Below are 23,497 nucleotides of genomic sequence, written 5' to 3'. Positions count from 1 at the left end.
ACAAAAGGAGCACACGGAGCACCCAGTGAGGAGGAGTTGCTAAGGCGAACCACGGAGTAGTGGATGAGAGCGAGAGTAAGCCAAGTCACCGTTGACCTGTGTACGATCCCTGACCATAGGAGAGCCCCCTTTGAAGCCCGACCCCGAGACCGTCCGACAGCCCGTAACGTTGCCAACCTTCGCCTGTCTGACTACCCCGCTGCCGCCCCGACCTGGAACGTAAGAGGACCACCCACCGTGTACCGAAACCCCCTGCTGTCTTCCCGACGACGGATCTCCTGCGGGGCCCTTGCACGACACGACGCCTTCTCACCCCCACCCTCTCTCTATCATTTCCCTCTCCCCGCTAATCGAATAAATATTTTTGACTGTAATTCTGGTGTGGATCTCTCTACTTACACTGTGTTTGGGTCCGTGACGCGCCCGCACACCCCGGCGGCCGTCACAAGGTGTACATAATTTGGTTTCACGATTTAGAAATGACAACAGTATTTCAGGGCACCAAAAATCAACAACAATTTGCTTGACAGGTGTTTCTGGTAAGCCAGGTCTTTTTAGAGCATCTGGTGGGGTCAATGGGTTGTAGTATATCTTCCTGTATATTCACATTTGATTACCAGTAGCATCTGACTCGTGAAAATGATGCTGTATTAGGAACACAAATGATAAACTTGCATAATACAAAATAATCAAGCGTAAATAGTGATCACTAATTATTGATAATGCTCATATGTGTAGTAAATCCAGAGTGTTGTGTAACCTATGTTGTGGGGGTGTCAGGGGATGTTCTGATCATCTTGTCTTTGGAATAATGTTGGTAATGTTAGTTATCATTAGTGTATACTGTATAACCTTTATTAGCAATTGCAAACCTAGATAGGCTATTCTTCTGAAAGCAGTCCACTATAAGATATATTACCTCTCTGAAGAGTAAGTATGAGGCTGTTTGGAAGAAGGTGCAAATTCTAAACAACCTGCCCTGTGCTGAGTGTAACCTATGTTGTTTGAAGTACACTAGCCCAACAAAGCTACTCTAACAGGAGTCAAAACTGAGTGTGCTGGAAAACCCTTTTCAGCTCTAAATATCTAACTTAAAACATTGTCTTTTTTTCACTTCGTTTCACTTTGTTCATGAAAGTATTCCGTTCATTGTGATCAGATGACAGAAGGTGGATGAGAGGAACAGGTGTAAAAAGGGCCATGGAAGATGACTGGCACTTTGACAAGGTGAAATATGCCAAGTAAAGTATTTTGAGGGTTCCAGTCCCTGAAAAGAAGAACAAACCTCAGTGCTCAGTGGGCTTCTATGCCATGTTGCTGGGTCAGGTGTTTGAACAATGGGGCCTTTGGCACTCAGGTATAAAAAGGAAGGTTTCAAACAGGTAGGAAGTCAGTACAGGACCAAGAGCAGCAGCCGCAGAAGCAGCAAGACACTGAGCCAAAATGACCTCCACTGAGAACATGATGGGCAGGGTAAGCAATGTCAAATGTTCTTATAAATGTGTGAATGTTTAGATTTGTTTAACTAAGGACCCCTTTTTCTGTCCATAATGCAGACCTCATTGCACAAAGTTGCCCAAAGACAGACTGTTTTGTGGACAGAATATGTTGCAATATTCAAAACTGTGCTGTTTCTGTACCTCACTTTACAATAATATGTACAAAACTAAATAATATATATGTATATATAATGTGTCAACATTTTACTCTCATTCAAAGTAATATTAATTTGAATTGATTACAAAGAAGATTGTTACACTAAAGGCTCTTGTGCTCAGAGCATCGGAAAGCCTTACTTACCCGAGGCACTTTTACTATCTGTGTGATCGAGAAGGGCCCAAGATGCATCCTCTTGCTATGTATGTTTGGATAGTTCAACAAAAGGATTCTGTTTCTTTTCAGATTACCTTCTATGAGGACAGGAACTTCATGGGTCGCTCCTACGATTGTAGCAGCGACTGTCCTGACATGTCTTCCTACATGAGCCGCTGCCACTCCTGCAGGGTGCACAGTGGCTGCTTCATGGTCTATGACCGCACCAACTATATGGGCAACCAGTACTTCATGAGAAGGGGAGAGTACTCCGACTACATGAGCATGATGGGAATGAATGACTGTGTCAGGTCCTTCCGCTATATCCCCATGGTAAGCATATGAGCATGACTAAATAATCTTAGGTAGATGGATAAGTATCCGTCTATCTATCTCTTTCTTTCCCTCAACATTCAGTTACTTTGTTGCCTTTATGGTCAGCCTAATTTTATGGTTTACACCTGTTACCAGTCCCCAATATATTACATACTACCTATCAAATAGAGTAACATAGAAACAATTCCTGAGCTTTTATCTGGGATTTCTTGTGCTTTTCAATGGTAATTCAATTTCATGATATATAGCCTTTGTAAGCATGGTATGAGGTCAGTATGATGGGCATGAGTGACTGTATGAAGTATTCCCGCATGATCCCCATGGTAAGCCTATGACCAAGTCTAAATGTTGTTAGGTAGACAGATAGACGGATACCTATTTAAATTCCTTACATGATCATAACTCAAAATATAAGGTTGTTGTTAGTAAAAAATGTCTTTGTGAACAAACATATGTTTACAACTATCATCTAATTATCACAGACTTGCACCCAGAACTCTTTGAGAGGTCTCACATTTCCCATCTCTCAACATTATACCAAAACAAGAAGTGAGCCATTACGGATTGCACCTTCAACCACTGTACAGTATCATTCCCAATAAAACGTGTTCTTCCTCCTACTACAGCACAGAGGAAACTTCAGGATGAGAATCTACGAGAGGGAGAGCTTCGGAGGTCAGATGCACGAGATGATGGACGACTGTGACTCCATCATGGATCGTTACCAGATGTCCAACTGTATGTCCTGCAACGTGATGGATGGCCACTGGCTCATGTATGAGCAGCCCCACTACAGAGGCAGGATGATGTACATGAGGCCTGGGGAGTACAGGAACTTCAACATGGGCATGGGCATGGGCATGGGGGGCATGGGGGGTATGAGGTTCATGAGTATGAGACGTATCAACGACTCCTGTCACCATTGGTGAACAATATAATGACTTCATTTGGGGGAACCCTGTGGGAAATTGAATGCTTAAATTGAAGTATTTAACACCAACAAGAAGTTAATTCATGGAACCCTGTTGACGGAACCACTGCCTGTAAACAATACGAGAAGTCATTGAATAAAAATGTCAGACAAAAAAATATTTTAGCCACCAGAATTTGTTTACACTTAACATCCCTTAACACTTTTGTCATATCCCACAGACCACATATGCTCATATGATGCAATTAACAGACCTCTGACACTATGCACATATGATACAATAAACAGATATGATATTGTGGTTCATTAATCCTGGAGAGCCAGACAATGTGCCTTAGTATATTACATATAGAGTGTCTTGGAAAAGACAATGTTCACATTTGGTTGCCTTAGAGTGTGAAATTGAAATGGCATTAAATTAGGATGTTTTTCTACTGATCTACACAGCTTACTGGACACTTTCATAGTGAAAAAAAACATTTTCAAAAATGTATTAAAAATAAAACATGACCTGTATTAGTACACATTATTTTATTTTCATTGAACCTTTATTTTAGTAGGGAATCCTATTGAGACCAATGTCTCTTTTACAAGGGAGCCCTGCATATGTATACTTTACAATCATATATCCTACAAAACTACAACATTATAAAACACAATCAGGAAAAACAATCACATTTTTCAACAAAGAGGTCCTCGATCCAAATTGCCCGAGTGGCACCAGAACAGCCAACGGTAATGTACTCTGTTGATTTTTCCATTAGTGAGGTACACCAAAACTAAAAGCAAAGATACCCAATTTGGTGGAGACCTTAGGAACCTCAAGAGTTAACCAACCCAGAGAACGAGTTTGGTCACTTATGTTCTTAGACTTCAGTAGCGAGTTATGCTGGGAGTTCATGCAATAGGAGAAAAGAGAGTAATGGTGCTATGTACAGGATGTAGATTTTGGTAGATGACATCACTATAATCTAGCACTGGCATGAAGGTTGATAATCCGCTTTCTTCTGTTCATTGAAAGGCAAGATCTATTCCTATAAAAGAAGCCCACCGTAGCTTTTTAACAAGCTTCTCTGTATGTTTTCTAAAGGTCAACTCTGTCAACTTTGTCTAACCAAATGCCCAGGTATTTTTAAGCGAGGACACGCACAATGTGGGCACCACCCAATGTGCATATGCATAAATCATCAGATACATTTATCTTGATTTGGAAAATAACATGTACTTGGTTTTTCCAGCGTTGCAGCTCATGAATTGCATGATTGCGTGTTAATTAATTAATAATAATTGCGTGGTCCTATATAGGTTAGCATTAATTTGTTCATTATATCTTTGAATTGTTGCCTAAAGAGCATGCGCTAAGACCGGTGTGGCAAGTTTGACCATTTATTTGCATACGTTTTATTCGCAAAACATCAACTGAGCAAAACAGGTAATGGAAATGCCTTCAGAGTAAGTGACATCATTACGCATATGTAATACACGCATACGTTTTATTTGATAAAAAGATAGTGTCGCCGAGGGCGAGTCTAGTATGGCCTTCCCCCGGCCTGAGCACCACTCCCAGAGTTACCCAGGTTACAACAGGTTGGGCACGAAGGCTGAGAGGGGTCTTGAGGCGAAGCGCAAAGCTCCTGGGAAACCCACAAGAGGCCAGGGGGCGCAAGAAAAGAAGGAGGTTACACCACCGCCCCCGCCAACTTCACAGGCCCTGTTGGAACTAAAGGATACGACTGAGGATGATCCTAAAATAGTAATTATGATACCAGAGGATGACCAAATGCCAATCCTCACTCTAGAGACAGGGATCTTATCGGAGACCATACCGCGGAGTCCTTCACCAGAAATGTCTGGCGAGGCTGACTTCACGGATCTACTTTACGAGTTGTACCGGCTACAGCTGGAGATGTCAAACCTGGTGCTGGAAGAGGGGACGGAGCCGTTCATCAGCTCCACCTTCCAGGATCAGTAAATGATAAGTTGATTCAAAAATGTGTAATTGCATAATGGCCTATAGATGATAAGTTGATTCAAACATATGCGACAGCCTAACTGCATAGACGTAACTAGAGTGAGAGTGCTTGACCCCGTGTCACCATATCTGCGTAGGCCTCATCGTGATAACGGCCCGCTATCAAAGAAAGTGCTAAGAATATGAGAATACCCATGTTTGATTGTGTAACCTTACTTAGAGATGATCACTGAAGTAAGGTACTATATTACTGAAAGTTGTAGTCATGGGTACAAAGATTAATCACTGCAAGAAAGGGGATATTGTGTAAGGCCTGCCGGGAGAGGCAGGTCAGGTGGTGGAAAGTCCCCAACAGGAAAGTACCATGGTGTCCAAAATCAAGTGTGAACATGTTGAAGATGTGTAAAACTAATAGTATGAAGAATAGAGTAATTTACTGGTTTTGGATCCTTTAAAATGCCTGATTATTAAATTGTTATACAGTTGGAGAATGTGTTGGTGTGATAGGGCCTGAAAGCCATACTTATTGAGGGACAGAGAAAATTTCCTACTCTTAGTGTTGCCAAATCTGGTGTTATTGCAATACCCTCTTCCTCTTTTTTATTTTTATATTCTCTGAAAAAATACTTTGCAGGCCTGCTCTGCAGAACATAGACACACACAATGGAAACTTAGACACACAATGTTCAGACATAGACACACATACACAAGGTAGAGAGGTACTTTTGGCAAGGGTATAAAACGAGCTCCCCAGAGCATTTCGCTGGGCGCGCACCCCGCTGCGGAGCGTAATACCTGAAGCATCGGAGCAGGAGAGAGTGTGTTGGAGACCAAGCCCGGAGCTCATACTCTGATCAAATTCTGACTCACGAATTGCAACCGCTGAACAGCTATTGAGGACAAGTTTCTTGACAGTACTTGGACAACATTTCTGTAGGATTTAGCAAGTTACTAGACCACACTCTGAAAACTCCACTGTTCCTCTCTCAGCACTAGGCATCGTCCTTAGCTGTTGAGGCTGTGGTAGTGAGTAAGACTGGGGTCTATTATTATAGGTTTTCACAAGTTCCTGGATCACAATTAGACATATTATTATAGGTTTTTCGACAGTTTCACGGAAGATACTTGGACACGGGTGTTCAGGATCTTCATGATTTCAGGATCTTCATGATTTCAGGATCTTCAATCAATCAAAGAAGACAATTTTAGTAGATTTTCCAGGTCCTACTCGTTAGGGGCAAAGCTGAGACCCTCCGCGGGGAATCAGAGTCCCTTGGCTGGGAAGAGGAAACTCAAGCTCTCTACCACAGCCACGGCGGAAAGAGGAATCGGGTCCGCTCGACGGAGTGGAACTGGGGCCTCTCTAAATTTCCCTGATAAGCAGCAAAACAGGCAGAGTAGGGATAGAGGTATGGCATTTATTACTTTTATGATTTTACCATGTTTTTACATTATATCAGATTAACCTTTTAGAACACTGTCTGTAACCCTCTTTTATGATATTTTAGCTATGCTGTATTGCTTTGAACCATTATTAAAGATCATATCCTGCATTTAAAGCAACAGTTTCACGAAATGTAATGGTTTATTATTTTACTTTTAATTGTACAACTGAATATAAGTCATATATTTCCTCCTGGTAATGTGAAAGGTTATAGGTTACTGTGCATATTTTATCATAGGATCTGAATGGTTATATCTAGCCCGTTACTATTATTACCTCCTTTGGGTATATTATACATACCGATAAATCTTTTATCCGCAACCACACCAACTTGCACTCATATAAGGTTAGAGCAGTCGTTCAACCATAGAGATTGCCCACTTCTGTGTACGGTTTTATAGGGGTGAGTTTTCAGTGCAACTGAAGTGGGTGAAGGAAGCCAATGGGGGAACTATGGGATTCTTAGACTGTTAACAGAGGAGTGAATCTAACCGACGCCGACCTAAACCGGACCTGAGGTCCAAACCTGTTACTAGAGGGTTGGTACCGGAGCCCTGTAAGTGGCTTTGAGTTCGTTTTTTTTCTTTATTCGAACTCTTGCCGAGAGACATTAGATGTAAACACACTTTGCCCACGGAATTGCATGTATGTTTTTTATGTGACTTTAGGATTATTTGCATACAATCGAGAAATGGATGGAAATATATCTACTGTCTCTTCTTCGTGGGCTGTGGTGCTGCTTTCCTGGCCCTCATGTGATTTTCACGAAGCTCATCAGCCAGACACTGGATGAAATCCCTCCTGGTTATGGTCTTGTTCATGCATTGCATGCATGGCAGTTTGTAAAACACAGCAACAAACAGTGCAATAAACATTTATCTGGGTCATGACTCAGTCCGCAATATGGCCTCCAAAACATGGTCTTGTTACGTCTAAGCCTACATCTACACTATTGTACATAAATTTGCCTATCAACCAAAACAACAGATGGTCTGCACCAAGGACAAAGTCAAACAAAACTGTGCTCTGCTCTGAAAAAAGTTAGTTTGAGAAAGGTTTGACTCCGGAATCCATTCTGTTTAAATAAGCTGTGAGAAACACTGATTCCAGTAAAACATCCACATAACCACTGAAACACCCCGCCTTAGAAAACACACCAATGTGTGCACTAGAGATAGAGTCAAAGGAATATGTTTGTCATTGCCTTCAGGTTGCCCTTTCTTTAATCCGTTGAGGAGGAGACATATGGACAAGTTCCCAAGCAAGCTACAAACAACTGGATTTATGCACCGAAGATGAAACTGAATGCCTTCTATCTGAGCCTCAAAAGAAGAAGGCTGTCGTTTCCAAGATTCAAAACAGGGTACTATGAAAGCACATACCACAGAAATACCAACAGTCATGACACCAACCGAAAACACAGAACAGAAAGAAGTGTAATAAGACCATCCATAAGTCTTGACCAGTCCCATTGTCATGTGTAGAGCAGCCTTGGATTTATAGGAACTCAGATCTTAGGAACTTAATCTAGAACCATTTGCTGAAAAGGAGGTCAGGGCAAGCTGGCTGGCAAGGTGTCCGGGCACATTGCTCGGAACTCCTGCAATTTGCACCAGGATAGAGAATTTTATTTAGAGCAACTTTATTTTGAAGACCAGGAAGCTAAGCAGCCTGAAGCACAAAGTTCCCAATAACACAACTCCAAGTTAGTCGTCTCATTAAACTATTAATGACGGGGACAGAAGGACAACCCTTATTAATAACATGGTCAAGTCAATCTTAACATTTAAATCCGAATGAACATGCATTTAATTTCCCGATGATAAGATTTTAGGCAAAAAGACCTCAAAACAAGCAACAATTGAAGCTCCTATTCTGCCTAGCTGTACCAAGCGATTTGTTTTAATATGGCCACGATATTTCATGTTCTTTCATCATCAACTTTATTGTCAATACCATGTAGTGGCCTATACTGCACAGAGAATCTAATATCTAATAATAATAATAATATCTAATCTAATACTGTAGTCTACTAGTTGCAGCTGTTTAATTTTTCCACGCTGCGCGTACACATTCTCTGTGCGTAATCTGGCTGGCTGCCCTGGATGGTGTAAGTGCTATGTTATGATGTCAGCAATTTATAGAAGTATGAGAAATGCTTCTATCGTCCGATCTGGGCAAACAAAAATGACGTTGGCCCAGGTATAAATTTGAATATTTGAAAGTAGAAAATGAAAGTCACGCTGGAATCAACCTCATTTGACGGAACGACGAGTGGCCACTAGTTTTGCGGCATGCACACCAGATGGCCGATGCCAGAGTCTCAGTTGGGTTGTTGTGTCATTCTGTGGCAAAACATACTCTGCTGCAATTGTGCCTACAAGTGCACCCATCTCTCGGTGGCTGTGTTAACACCTCACTGGCTCCACTTTGAGTTTAATGTCACGAAAATCTCTGGCCAGTTTGTGCAGAAGAAAAATATGAACAGTTCAAAGTAGCCGTTCTCATTATACTTTGAAAAAAATGGTTATATCACGCAAACATAACAAGGTGAGCAGAGTTGTCCTGTGCCAATCTTTTAGCCTATTCCACCAATAGAAGGAGGATTATGCATATGTCTCCAACAACTATTATACGCACATCTCCAATGACCTCTGGCCCAATTACACAATAAGCCTACTGTAATCAAGTGAACAAATGACTTCTGTATCAATAGCCTACATCCAACCAGAACCAGTCACTGATTTGGCTATACATGTGAAAGTAGTGCTGTCAGAATTGTTGCTTTTGTGTTAGCCATGTGAAATGTTATTCTTAAAATATTGCATTGCATTCGAAGACAAGAATAGCAATGGCTTCGAATTAACTTGTCATTGCGGCTGTCCAAGTGGAATTGATTTGCAATAGTCAGTCCCTATCAAGTAAAATCGTGGAACATTGTCTTATCAGCCCTATGCATTGTAACATCATATAGCACATCATTTGACAAATAACCATTGGAAACCATTGCCTAACACCATTGCCATTGCCTAAAACAATATTAACAACTTAAATGTGTGTGTCATGAGGAACAGTAAGTCTAACCATTAGCTTGGCGGAAAGGAGGTTGTTTTGCCAAGGTGTAATGCCCCTTGAAAACGTGTGAAAAAGGCCCAGAGACTTGCTACCACTTGGCGTTAGCCGTGCACTATCGTCACTGACCAATGAATACACTAAACAGTGATCTACTGTAGTTGTTATGGCAGTATGTTTGGGGTCAATGATTGATGTATGATGAAGTGCCGTCCAATGAGTTTGGAGGCATTAACTTGTGTTTGGGCAGACAAGATGTTTTTGTACACTTCAGAATTTACTTCTTCCCAGTCCAAGACCACCTGCAGCACCTACTCTCAAGCTCCTGAGACATTATTTCCTTTGGTAAAACAAAAATGGATATGACCAAATCAATTATTAGTTTATGTTTACATTCATTCTTCTGTCCAATTTGGGTGTATTTCAAACTAATGCACATGGCTAAACGTAAGGCGAATCATGTTTTATGTGGGTTGATCACATCTACAGTGCCCTGCATAAGTAATGGAACAGTGAAGCATTTATCTTCTTTTGGCGCTAGTTTGGATTTGAAATCAAACAATTACTATGAGGTTAAAGGAGAGCTTCTCAGGTTTTATTTGAAGGTGTACATAATTTGGTTTCACGATTTAGAAATGACAACAGTATTTCAGGGCACCAAAAATCAACAACAATTTGCTTGACAGGTGTTTCTGGTAAGCCAGGTCTTTTTAGAGCATCTGGTGGGGTCAATGGGTTGTAGTATATCTTCCTGTATATTCACATTTGATTACCAGTAGCATCTGACTCGTGAAAATGATGCTGTATTAGGAACACAAATGATAAACTTGCATAATACAAAATAATCAAGCGTAAATAGTGATCACTAATTATTGATAATGCTCATATGTGTAGTAAATCCAGAGTGTTGTGTAACCTATGTTGTGGGGGTGTCAGGGGATGTTCTGATCATCTTGTCTTTGGAATAATGTTGGTAATGTTAGTTATCATTAGTGTATACTGTATAACCTTTATTAGCAATTGCAAACCTAGATAGGCTATTCTTCTGAAAGCAGTCCACTATAAGATATATTACCTCTCTGAAGAGTAAGTATGAGGCTGTTTGGAAGAAGGTGCAAATTCTAAACAACCTGCCCTGTGCTGAGTGTAACCTATGTTGTTTGAAGTACACTAGCCCAACAAAGCTACTCTAACAGGAGTCAAAACTGAGTGTGCTGGAAAACCCTTTTCAGCTCTAAATATCTAACTTAAAACATTGTCTTTTTTTCACTTCGTTTCACTTTGTTCATGAAAGTATTCCGTTCATTGTGATCAGATGACAGAAGGTGGATGAGAGGAACAGGTGTAAAAAGGGCCATGGAAGATGACTGGCACTTTGACAAGGTGAAATATGCCAAGTAAAGTATTTTGAGGGTTCCAGTCCCTGAAAAGAAGAACAAACCTCAGTGCTCAGTGGGCTTCAATACCATGTTGCTGGGTCAGGTGTTTGAACAATGGGGCCTTTGGCACTCGGGTATAAAAAGGAAGGTTTCAAACAGGTAGGAAGTCAGTACAGGACCAAGAGCAGCAGCCGCAGAAGCAGCAAGACACTGAGCCAAAATGACCTCCACTGAGAACATGATGGGCAGGGTAAGCAATGTCAAATGTTCTTATAAATGTGTGAATGTTTAGATTTGTTTAACTAAGGACCCCTTTTTCTGTCCATAAAGCAGACCTCATTGCACAAAGTTGCCCAAAGACAGACTGTTTTGTGGACAGAATATGTTGCAATATTCAAAACTGTGCTGTTTCTGTACCTCACTTTACAATAATATGTACAAAACTAAATAATATATATGTATATATAATGTGTCAACATTTTACTCTCATTCAAAGTAATATTAATTTGAATTGATTACAAAGAAGATTGTTACACTAAAGGCTCTTGTGCTCAGAGCATCGGAAAGCCTTACTTACCCGAGGCACTTTTACTATCTGTGTGATCGAGAAGGGCCCAAGATGCATCCTCTTGCTATGTATGTTTGGATAGTTCAACAAAAGGATTCTGTTTCTTTTCAGATTACCTTCTATGAGGACAGGAACTTCATGGGTCGCTCCTACGATTGTAGCAGCGACTGTCCTGACATGTCTTCCTACATGAGCCACTGCCACTCCTGCAGGGTGCACAGTGGCTGCTTCATGGTCTATGACCGCAGCAACTATATGGGCAACCAGTACTTCATGAGAAGGGGAGAGTACTCCGACTACATGAGCATGATGGGAATGAGTGACTGTGTCAGGTCCTTCCGCCACATCCCCATGGTAAGCATATGAGCATGACTAAATAATCTTAGGTAGATGGATAAGTATCCGTCTATCTATCTCTTTCTTTCCCTCAACATTCAGTTACTTTGTTGCCTTTATGGTCAGCCTAATTTTATGGTTTACACCTGTTACCAGTCCCCAATATATTACATACTACCTATCAAATAGAGTAACATAGAAACAATTCCTGAGCTTTTATCTGGGATTTCTTGTGCTTTTCAATGGTAATTCAATTTCATGATATATAGCCTTTGTAAGCATGGTATGAGGTCAGTATGATGGGCATGAGTGACTGTATGAAGTATTCCCGCATGATCCCCATGGTAAGCCTATGACCAAGTCTAAATGTTGTTAGGTAGACAGATAGACGGATACCTATTTAAATTCCTTACATGATCATAACTCAAAATATAAGGTTGTTGTTAGTAAAAAATGTCTTTGTGAACAAACATATGTTTACAACTATCATCTAATTATCACAGACTTGCACCCAGAACTCTTTGAGAGGTCTCACATTTCCCATCTCTCAACATTATACCAAAACAAGAAGTGAGCCATTACGGATTGCACCTTCAACCACTGTACAGTATCATTCCCAATAAAACGTGTTCTTCCTCCTACTACAGCACAGAGGAAACTTCAGGATGAGAATCTACGAGAGGGAGAGCTTCGGAGGTCAGATGCACGAGATGATGGGCGACTGTGACTCCATCATGGATCGTTACCAGATGTCCAACTGTATGTCCTGCAACGTGATGGATGGCCACTGGCTCATGTATGAGCAGCCCCACTACAGAGGCAGGATGATGTACATGAGGCCTGGGGAGTACAGGAACTTCAACATGGGCATGGGCATGGGCATGGGGGGCATGGGGGGTATGAGGTTCATGAGTATGAGACGTATCAACGACTCCTGTCACCATTGGTGAACAATATAATGACTTCATTGGGGGAACCCTGTGGGAAATTGAATGCTGAAATTGAAGTATTTAACACCAACAAGAAGTTAATTCATGGAACCCTGTTGACGGAACCACTGCCTGTAAACAATACGAGAAGTCATTGAATAAAAATGTCAGACAAAAAAATATTTTTGCCACCAGAATTTGTTTACACTTAACATCCCTTAACACTTTTGTCATATCCCACAGACCACATATGCTCATATGATGCAATTAACAGACCTCTGACACTATGCACATATGATACAATAAACAGATATGATATTGTGGTTCATTAATCCTGGAGAGCCAGACAATGTGCCTTAGTATATTACATATAGAGTGTCTTGGAAAAGACAATGTTCACATTTGGTTGCCTTAGAGTGTGAAATTGAAATGGCATTAAATTAGGATGTTTTTCTACTGATCTACACAGCTTACTGGACACTTTCATAGTGAAAAAAAACATTTTCAAAAATGTATTAAAAATAAAACATGACCTGTATTAGTACACATTATTTTATTTTCATTGAACCTTTATATTAGTAGGGAATCCTATTGAGACCAATGTCTCTTTTACAAGGGAGCCCTGCATATGTATACTTTACAATCATATATCTTACAAAACTACAACATTATAAAACACAATCAGGAAAAACAATCACATTTTTCAACAAAGAGGTCCTCGATCCAAATTGCCCGAGTGGCACCAGAACAGCCAACGGTAATGTACTCTGTTGATTTTTCCATTAGTGAGGTACACCAAAACTAAAAGCAAAGATACCCAATTTGGTGGAGACCTTAGGAACCTCAAGAGTTAACCAACCCAGAGAACGAGTTTGGTCACTTATGTTCTTAGACTTCAGTAGCGAGTTATGCTGGGAGTTCATGCAATAGGAGAAAAGAGAGTAATGGTGCTATGTACAGGATGTAGATTTTGGTAGATGACATCACTATAATCTAGCACTGGCATGAAGGTTGATAATCCGCTTTCTTCTGTTCATTGAAAGGCAAGATCTATTCCTATAAAAGAAGCCCACCGTAGCTTTTTAACAAGCTTCTCTGTATGTTTTCTAAAGGTCAACTCTGTCAACTTTGTCTAACCAAATGCCCAGGTATTTTTAAGCGAGGACACGCACAATGTGGGCACCACCCAATGTGCATATGCATAAATCATCAGATACATTTATCTTGATTTGGAAAATAACATGTACTTGGTTTTTCCAGCGTTGCAGCTCATGAATTGCATGATTGCGTGTTAATTAATTAATAATAATTGCGTGGTCCCATATAGGTTAGGATTAATTTGTTCATTATATCTTTGAATTGTTGCCTAAAGAGCATGCGCTAAGACCGGTGTGGCAAGTTTGACCATTTATTTGCATACGTTTTATTCGCAAAACATCAACTGAGCAAAACAGGTAATGGAAATGCCTTCAGAGTAAGTGACATCATTACGCATATGTAATACACGCATACGTTTTATTTGATAAAAAGATAGTGTCGCCGAGGGCGAGTCTAGTATGGCCTTCCCCCGGCCTGAGCACCACTCCCAGAGTTACCCAGGTTACAACAGGTTGGGCACGAAGGCTGAGAGGGGTCTTGAGGCGAAGCGCAAAGCTCCTGGGAAACCCACAAGAGGCCAGGGGGCGCAAGAAAAGAAGGAGGTTACACCACCGCCCCCGCCAACTTCACAGGCCCTGTTGGAACTAAAGGATACGACTGAGGATGATCCTAAAATAGTAATTATGATACCAGAGGATGACCAAATGCCAATCCTCACTCTAGAGACAGGGATCTTATCGGAGACCATACCGCGGAGTCCTTCACCAGAAATGTCTGGCGAGGCTGACTTCACGGATCTACTTTACGAGTTGTACCGGCTACAGCTGGAGATGTCAAACCTGGTGCTGGAAGAGGGGACGGAGCCGTTCATCAGCTCCACCTTCCAGGATCAGTAAATGATAAGTTGATTCAAAAATGTGTAATTGCATAATGGCCTATAGATGATAAGTTGATTCAAACATATGCGACAGCCTAACTGCATAGACGTAACTAGAGTGAGAGTGCTTGACCCCGTGTCACCATATCTGCGTAGGCCTCATCGTGATAACGGCCCGCTATCAAAGAAAGTGCTAAGAATATGAGAATACCCATGTTTGATTGTGTAATCTTACTTAGAGATGATCACTGAAGTAAGGTACTATATTACTGAAAGTTGTAGTCATGGGTACAAAGATTAATCACTGCAAGAAAGGGGATATTGTGTAAGGCCTGCCGGGAGAGGCAGGTCAGGTGGTGGAAAGTCCCCAACAGGAAAGTACCATGGTGTCCAAAATCAAGTGTGAACATGTTGAAGATGTGTAAAACTAATAGTATGAAGAATAGAGTAATTTACTGGTTTTGGATCCTTTAAAATGCCTGATTATTAAATTGTTATACAGTTGGAGAATGTGTTGGTGTGATAGGGCCTGAAAGCCATACTTATTGAGGGACAGAGAAAATGTCCTACTCTTAGTGTTGCGAAATCTGGTGTTATTGCAATACCCTCTTCCTCTTTTTTATTTTTATATTCTCTGAAAAAATACTTTGCAGGCCTGCTCTGCAGAACATAGACACACACAATGGAAACTTAGACACACAATGTTCAGACATAGACACACATACACAAGGTAGAGAGGTACTTTTGGCAAGGGTATAAAACGAGCTCCCCAGAGCATTTCGCTGGGCGCGCACCCCGCTGCGGAGCGTAATACCTGAAGCATCGGAGCAGGAGAGAGTGTGTTGGAGACCAAGCCCGGAGCTCATACTCTGATCAAATTCTGACTCACGAATTGCAACCGCTGAACAGCTATTGAGGACAAGTTTCTTGACAGTACTTGTCCTCAGCACTTGTCCTAGACAGTAAGTTACTAGACCACACTCTGAAAACTCCACTGTTCCTCTCTCAGCACTAGGCATCGTCCTTAGCTGTTGAGGCTGTGGTAGTGAGTAAGACTGGGGTCTATTATTATAGGTTTTCACAAGTTCCTGGATCACAATTAGACATATTATTATAGGTTTTTCGACAGTTTCACGGAAGATACTTGGACACGGGTGTTCAGGATCTTCATGATTTCAGGATCTTCAATCAATCAAAGAAGACAATTTTAGTAGATTTTCCAGGTCCTACTCGTTAGGGGCAAAGCTGAGACCCTCCGCGGGGAATCAGAGTCCCTTGGCTGGGAAGAGGAAACTCAAGCTCTCTACCACAGCCACGGCGGAAAGAGGAATCGGGTCCGCTCGACGGAGTGGAACTGGGGCCTCTCTAAATTTCCCTGATAAGCAGCAAAACAGGCAGAGTAGGGATAGAGGTATGGCATTTATTACTTTTATGATTTTACCATGTTTTTACATTATATCAGATTAACCTTTTAGAACACTGTCTGTAACCCTCTTTTATGATATTTTAGCTATGCTGTATTGCTTTGAACCATTATTAAAGATCATATCCTGCATTTAAAGCAACAGTTTCACGAAATGTAATGGTTTATTATTTTACTTTTAATTGTACAACTGAATATAAGTCATATATTTCCTCCTGGTAATGTGAAAGGTTATAGGTTACTGTGCATATTTTATCATAGGATCTGAATGGTTATATCTAGCCCGTTACTATTATTACCTCCTTTGGGTATATTATACATACCGATAAATCTTTTATCCGCAACCACACCAACTTGCACTCATATAAGGTTAGAGCAGTCGTTCAACCATAGAGATTGCCCACTTCTGTGTACGGTTTTATAGGGGTGAGTTTTCAGTGCAACTGAAGTGGGTGAAGGAAGCCAATGGGGGAACTATGGGATTCTTAGACTGTTAACAGAGGGGTGAATCTAACCGACGCCGACCTAAACCGGACCTGAGGTCCAAACCTGTTACTAGAGGGTTGGTACCGGAGCCCTGTAAGTGGCTTTGAGTTCGTTTTTTTTCTTTATTCGAACTCTTGCCGGGAGACATTAGATGTAAGCACACTTTGCCCACGGAATTGCATGTATGTTTTTTATGTGACTTTAGGATTATTTGCATATTTGAGAAATGGATGGAAATATATCTACTGTCTCTTCTTCGTGGGCTGTGGTGCTGCTTTCCTGGCCCTCATGTGATTTTCACGAAGCTCATCAGCCAGACACTGGATGAAATCCCTCCTGGTTATGGTCTTGTTCATGCATTGCATGCATGGCAGTTTGTAAAACACAGCAACAAACAGTGCAATAAACATTTATCTGGGTCATGACTCAGTCCGCAATATGGCCTCCAAAACATGGTCTTGTTACGTCTAAGCCTACATCTACACTATTGTACATAAATTTGCCTATCAACCAAAACAACAGATGGTCTGCACCAAGGACAAAGTCAAACAAAACTGTGCTCTGCTCTGAAAAAAGTTAGTTTGAGAAAGGTTTGACTCCGGAATCCATTCTGTTTAAATAAGCTGTGAGAAACACTGATTCCAGTAAAACATCCACATAACCACTGAAACACCCCGCCTTAGAAAACACACCAATGTGTGCACTAGAGATAGAGTCAAAGGAATATGTTTGTCATTGCCTTCAGGTTGCCCTTTCTTTAATCCGTTGAGGAGGAGACATATGGACAAGTTCCCAAGCAAGCTACAAACAACTGGATTTATGCACCGAAGATGAAACTGAATGCCTTCTATCTGAGCCTCAAAAGAAGAAGGCTGTCGTTTCCAAGATTCAAAACAGGGTACTATGAAAGCACATACCACAGAAATACCAACAGTCATGACACCAACCGAAAACACAGAACAGAAAGAAGTGTAATAAGACCATCCATAAGTCTTGACCAGTCCCATTGTCATGTGTAGAGCAGCCTTGGATTTATAGGAACTCAGATCTTAGGAACTTAATCTAGAACCATTTGCTGAAAAGGAGGTCAGGGCAAGCTGGCTGGCAAGGCGTCCGGGCACATTGCTCGGAACTCCTGCAATTTGCACCAGGATAGAGAATTTTATTTAGAGCAACTTTATTTTGAAGACCAGGAAGCTAAGCAGCCTGAAGCACAAAGTTCCCAATAACACAAATCCAAGTTAGTCGTCTCATTAAACTATTAATGACGGGGACAGAAGAACAACCCTTATTAATAACATGGTCAAGTCAATCTTAACATTTAAATCCGAATGAACATGCATTTAATTTCCCGATGATAAGATTTTAGGCAAAAAGACCTCAAAACAAGCAACAATTGAAGCTCCTATTCTGCCTAGCTGTACCAAGCGATTTGTTTTAATATGGCCACGATATTTCATGTTCTTTCATCATCAACTTTATTGTCAATACCATGTAGTGGCCTATACTGCACAGAGAATCTAATATCTAATAATAATAATAATATCTAATCTAATACTGTAGTCTACTAGTTGCAGCTGTTTAATTTTTCCACGCTGCGCGTACACATTCTCTGTGCGTAATCTGGCTGGCTGCCCTGGATGGTGTAAGTGCTATGTTATGATGTCAGCAATTTATAGAAGTATGAGAAATGCTTCTATCGTCCGATCTGGGCAAACAAAAATGACGTTGGCCCAGGTATAAATTTGAATATTTGAAAGTAGAAAATGAAAGTCACGCTGGAATCAACCTCATTTGACGGAACGACGAGTGGCCACTAGATTTTGCGGCATGCACACCAGATGGCCGATGCCAGAGTCTCAGTTGGGTTGTTGTGTCATTCTGTGGCAAAACATACTCTGCTGCAATTGTGCCTACAAGTGCACCCATCTCTCGGTGGCTGTGTTAACACCTCACTGTCTCCACTTTGAGAAAATGGTTATATCACGCAAACATAACAAGGTGAGCAGAGTTGTCCTGTGCCAATCTTTTAGCCTATTCCACCAATATCAGGAGGATTATGCATATGTCTCCAACAACTATTATACGCACATCTCCAATGACCTCTGGCCCAATTACACAATAAGCCTACTGTAATCAAGTGAACAAATGACTTCTGTATCAATAGCCTACATCCAACCAGAACCAGTCACTGATTTGGCTATACATGTGAAAGTAGTGCTGTCAGAATTGTTGCTTTTGTGTTAGCCATGTGAAATGTTATTCTTAAAATATTGCATTGCATTCGAAGACAAGAATAGCAATGGCTTCGAATTAACTTGTCATTGCGGCTGTCCAAGTGGAATTGATTTGCAATAGTCAGTCCCTATCAAGTAAAATCGTGGAACATTGTCTTATCAGCCCTATGCATTGTAACATCATATAGCACATCATTTGACAAATAACCATTGGAAACCATTGCCTAACACCATTGCCATTGCCAAAAACAATATTAACAACTTAAATGTGTGTGTCATGAGGAACAGTAAGTCTAACCATTAGCTTGGCGGAAAGGAGGTTGTTTTGCCAAGGTGTAATGCCCCTTGAAAACGTGTGAAAAAGGCCCAGAGACTTGCTACCACTTGGCGTTAGCCATGCACTATCGTCACTGACCAATGAATATACTAAACAGTGATCTACTGTAGTTGTTATGGCAGTATGTTTGGGGTCAATGATTGATGTATGATGAAGTGCCGTCCAATGAGTTTGGAGGCATTAACTTGTGTTTGGGCAGACAAGATGTTTTTGTACACTTCAGAATTTACTTCTTCCCAGTCCAAGACCACCTGCAGCACCTACTCTCAAGCTCCTGAGACATTATTTCCTTTGGTAAAACAAAAATGGATATGACCAAATCAATTATTAGTTTATGTTTACATTCATTCTTCTGTCCAATTCGGGTGTATTTCAAACTAATGCACATGGCTAAACGTAAGGCGAATCATGTTTTATGTGGGTTGATCACATCTACAGTGCCCTGCATAAGTAATGGAACAGTGAAGCATTTATCTTCTTTTGGCGCTAGTTTGGATTTGAAATCAAACAATTACTATGAGGTTAAAGGAGAGCTTCTCAGGTTTTATTTGAAGGTGTACATAATTTGGTTTCACGATTTAGAAATGACAACAGTATTTCAGGGCACCAAAAATCAACAACAATTTGCTTGACAGGTGTTTCTGGTAAGCCAGGTCTTTTTAGAGCATCTGGTGGGGTCAATGGGTTGTAGTATATCTTCCTGTATATTCACATTTGATTACCAGTAGCATCTGACTCGTGAAAATGATGCTGTATTAGGAACACAAATGATAAACTTGCATAATACAAAATAATCAAGCGTAAATAGTGATCACTAATTATTGATAATGCTCATATGTGTAGTAAATCCAGAGTGTTGTGTAACCTATGTTGTGGGGGTGTCAGGGGATGTTCTGATCAACTTGTCTTTGGAATAATGTTGGTAATGTTAGTTATCATTAGTGTATACTGTATAACCTTTATTAGCAATTGCAAACCTAGATAGGCTATTCTTCTGAAAGCAGTCCACTATAAGATATATTACCTCTCTGAAGAGTAAGTATGAGGCTGTTTGGAAGAAGGTGCAAATTCTAAACAACCTGCCCTGTGCTGAGTGTAACCTATGTTGTTTGAAGTACACTAGCCCAACAAAGCTACTCTAACAGGAGTCAAAACTGAGTGTGCTGGAAAACCCTTTTCAGCTCTAAATATCTAACTTAAAACATTGTCTTTTTTTCACTTCGTTTCACTTTGTTCATGAAAGTATTCCGTTCATTGTGATCAGATGACAGAAGGTGGATGAGAGGAACAGGTGTAAAAAGGGCCATGGAAGATGACTGGCACTTTGACAAGGTGAAATATGCCAAGTAAAGTATTTTGAGGGTTCCAGTCCCTGAAAAGAAGAACAAACCTCAGTGCTCAGTGGGCTTCAATACCATGTTGCTGGGTCAGGTGTTTGAACAATGGGGCCTTTGGCACTCGGGTATAAAAAGGAAGGTTTCAAACAGGTAGGAAGTCAGTACAGGACCAAGAGCAGCAGCCGCAGAAGCAGCAAGACACTGAGCCAAAATGACCTCCACTGAGAACATGATGGGCAGGGTAAGCAATGTCAAATGTTCTTATAAATGTGTGAATGTTTAGATTTGTTTAACTAAGGACCCCTTTTTCTGTCCATAAAGCAGACCTCATTGCACAAAGTTGCCCAAAGACAGACTGTTTTGTGGACAGAATATGTTGCAATATTCAAAACTGTGCTGTTTCTGTACCTCACTTTACAATAATATGTACAAAACTAAATAATATATATGTATATATAATGTGTCAACATTTTACTCTCATTCAAAGTAATATTAATTTGAATTGATTACAAAGAAGATTGTTACACTAAAGGCTCTTGTGCTCAGAGCATCGGAAAGCCTTACTTACCCGAGGCACTTTTACTATCTGTGTGATCGAGAAGGGCCCAAGATGCATCCTCTTGCTATGTATGTTTGGATAGTTCAACAAAAGGATTCTGTTTCTTTTCAGATTACCTTCTATGAGGACAGGAACTTCATGGGTCGCTCCTACGATTGTAGCAGCGACTGTCCTGACATGTCTTCCTACATGAGCCACTGCCACTCCTGCAGGGTGCACAGTGGCTGCTTCATGGTCTATGACCGCAGCAACTATATGGGCAACCAGTACTTCATGAGAAGGGGAGAGTACTCCGACTACATGAGCATGATGGGAATGAGTGACTGTGTCAGGTCCTTCCGCCACATCCCCATGGTAAGCATATGAGCATGACTAAATAATCTTAGGTAGATGGATAAGTATCCGTCTATCCATCTCTTTCTTTCCCTCAACATTCAGTTACTTTGTTGCCTTTATGGTCAGCCTAATTTTATGGTTTACACCTGTTACCAGTCCCCAATATATTACATACTACCTATCAAATAGAGTAACATAGAAACAATTCCTGAGCTTTTATCTGGGATTTCTTGTGCTTTTCAATGGTAATTCAATTTCATGATATATAGCCTTTGTAAGCATGGTATGAGGTCAGTATGATGGGCATGAGTGACTGTATGAAGTATTCCCGCATGATCCCCATGGTAAGCCTATGACCAAGTCTAAATGTTGTTAGGTAGACAGATAGACGGATACCTATTTAAATTCCTTACATGATCATAACTCAAAATATAAGGTTGTTGTTAGTAAAAAATGTCTTTGTGAACAAACATATGTTTACAACTATCATCTAATTATCACAGACTTGCACCCAGAACTCTTTGAGAGGTCTCACATTTCCCATCTCTCAACATTATACCAAAACAAGAAGTGAGCCATTACGGATTGCACCTTCAACCACTGTACAGTATCATTCCCAATAAAACGTGTTCTTCCTCCTACTACAGCACAGAGGAAACTTCAGGATGAGAATCTACGAGAGGGAGAGCTTCGGAGGTCAGATGCACGAGATGATGGACGACTGTGACTCCTTCATGGATCGTTACCAGATGTCCAACTGTATGTCCTGCAACGTGATGGATGGCCACTGGCTCATGTATGAGCAGCCCCACTACAGAGGCAGGATGATGTACATGAGGCCTGGGGAGTACAGGAACTTCAACATGGGCATGGGCATGGGCATGGGGGGCATGGGGGGTATGAGGTTCATGAGTATGAGACGTATCAACGACTCCTGTCACCATTGGTGAACAATATAATGACTTCATTTGGGGGAACCCTGTGGGAAATTGAATGCTGAAATTGAAGTATTCAAAACCAACAAGAAGTTAATTCATGGAACCCTGTTGACGGAACCACTGCCTATAAACTGTAAGAGAAGTCATTGAATAAAAATGTCAGATAAAAAAATATTTTAGCCAGCAGAATTTGTTTACACTTAACATCCCTTAACACTTTTGTCATATCCCACAGACCACATATGCTCATATGATGCAATTAACAGACCTCTGACACTATGCACATATGATACAATAAACAGATATGATATTGTGGTTCATTAATCCTGGAGAGCCAGACAATGTGCCTTAGTATATTACATATAGAGTGTCTTGGAAAAGACAATGTTCACATTTGGTTGCCTTAGAGTGTGAAATTGAAATGGCATTAAATTAGGATGTTTTTCTACTGATCTACACAGCTTACTGGACACTTTCATAGTGAAAAAAAACATTTTCAAAAATGTATTAAAAATAAAACATGACCTGTATTAGTACACATTATTTTATTTTCATTGAACCTTTATTTTAGTAGGGAATCCTATTGAGACCAATGTCTCTTTTACAAGGGAGCCCTGCATATGTATACTTTACAATCATATATCCTACAAAACTACAACATTATAAAACACAATCAGGAAAAACAATCACATTTTTCAACAAAGAGGTCCTCGATCCAAATTGCCCGAGTGGCACCAGAACAGCCAACGGTAATGTACTCTGTTGATTTTTCCATTAGTGAGGTACACCAAAACTAAAAGCAAAGATACCCAATTTGGTGGAGACCTTAGGAACCTCAAGAGTTAACCAACCCAGAGAACGAGTTTGGTCACTTATGTTCTTAGACTTCAGTAGCGAGTTATGCTGGGAGTTCATGCAATAGGAGAAAAGAGAGTAATGGTGCTATGTACAGGACGTAGATTTTGGTAGATGACATCACTATAATCTAGCACTGGCATGAAGGTTGATAATCCGCTTTCTTCTGTTCATTGAAAGGCAAGATCTATTCCTATAAAAGAAGCCCACCGTAGCTTTTTAACAAGCTTCTCTG

At 40.7% G+C, this 23,497-nt stretch overlaps 1 protein-coding gene across 1 annotated transcript; it reads left to right on the top strand.

Annotated features, from left to right (window-relative positions):
* Positions 1-21,184: 21,184 nt before the first annotated feature.
* LOC310802269 (gamma-crystallin M2-like) lies at positions 21,185-22,419 on the top strand (the record flags this gene model as incomplete). The annotated part of the gene is made up of 2 exons (XM_083666559.1): positions 21,185-21,487; positions 22,117-22,419. 2 exons carry the CDS (start codon positions 21,185-21,187, stop codon positions 22,417-22,419), a joined length of 606 nt encoding a protein of 201 aa, XP_083522685.1.
* Positions 22,420-23,497: the final 1,078 nt, after the last annotated feature.

This window comes from Argentina silus, assembly GCF_951799395.1.
Source record: "Argentina silus genome assembly, chromosome: 3".
Lineage (NCBI taxonomy): Eukaryota > Metazoa > Chordata > Actinopteri > Argentiniformes > Argentinidae > Argentina > Argentina silus.
The sequence above is the reverse complement of the archived record's forward strand: the minus strand, read 5'-3'. Positions and strand labels throughout refer to the sequence as shown.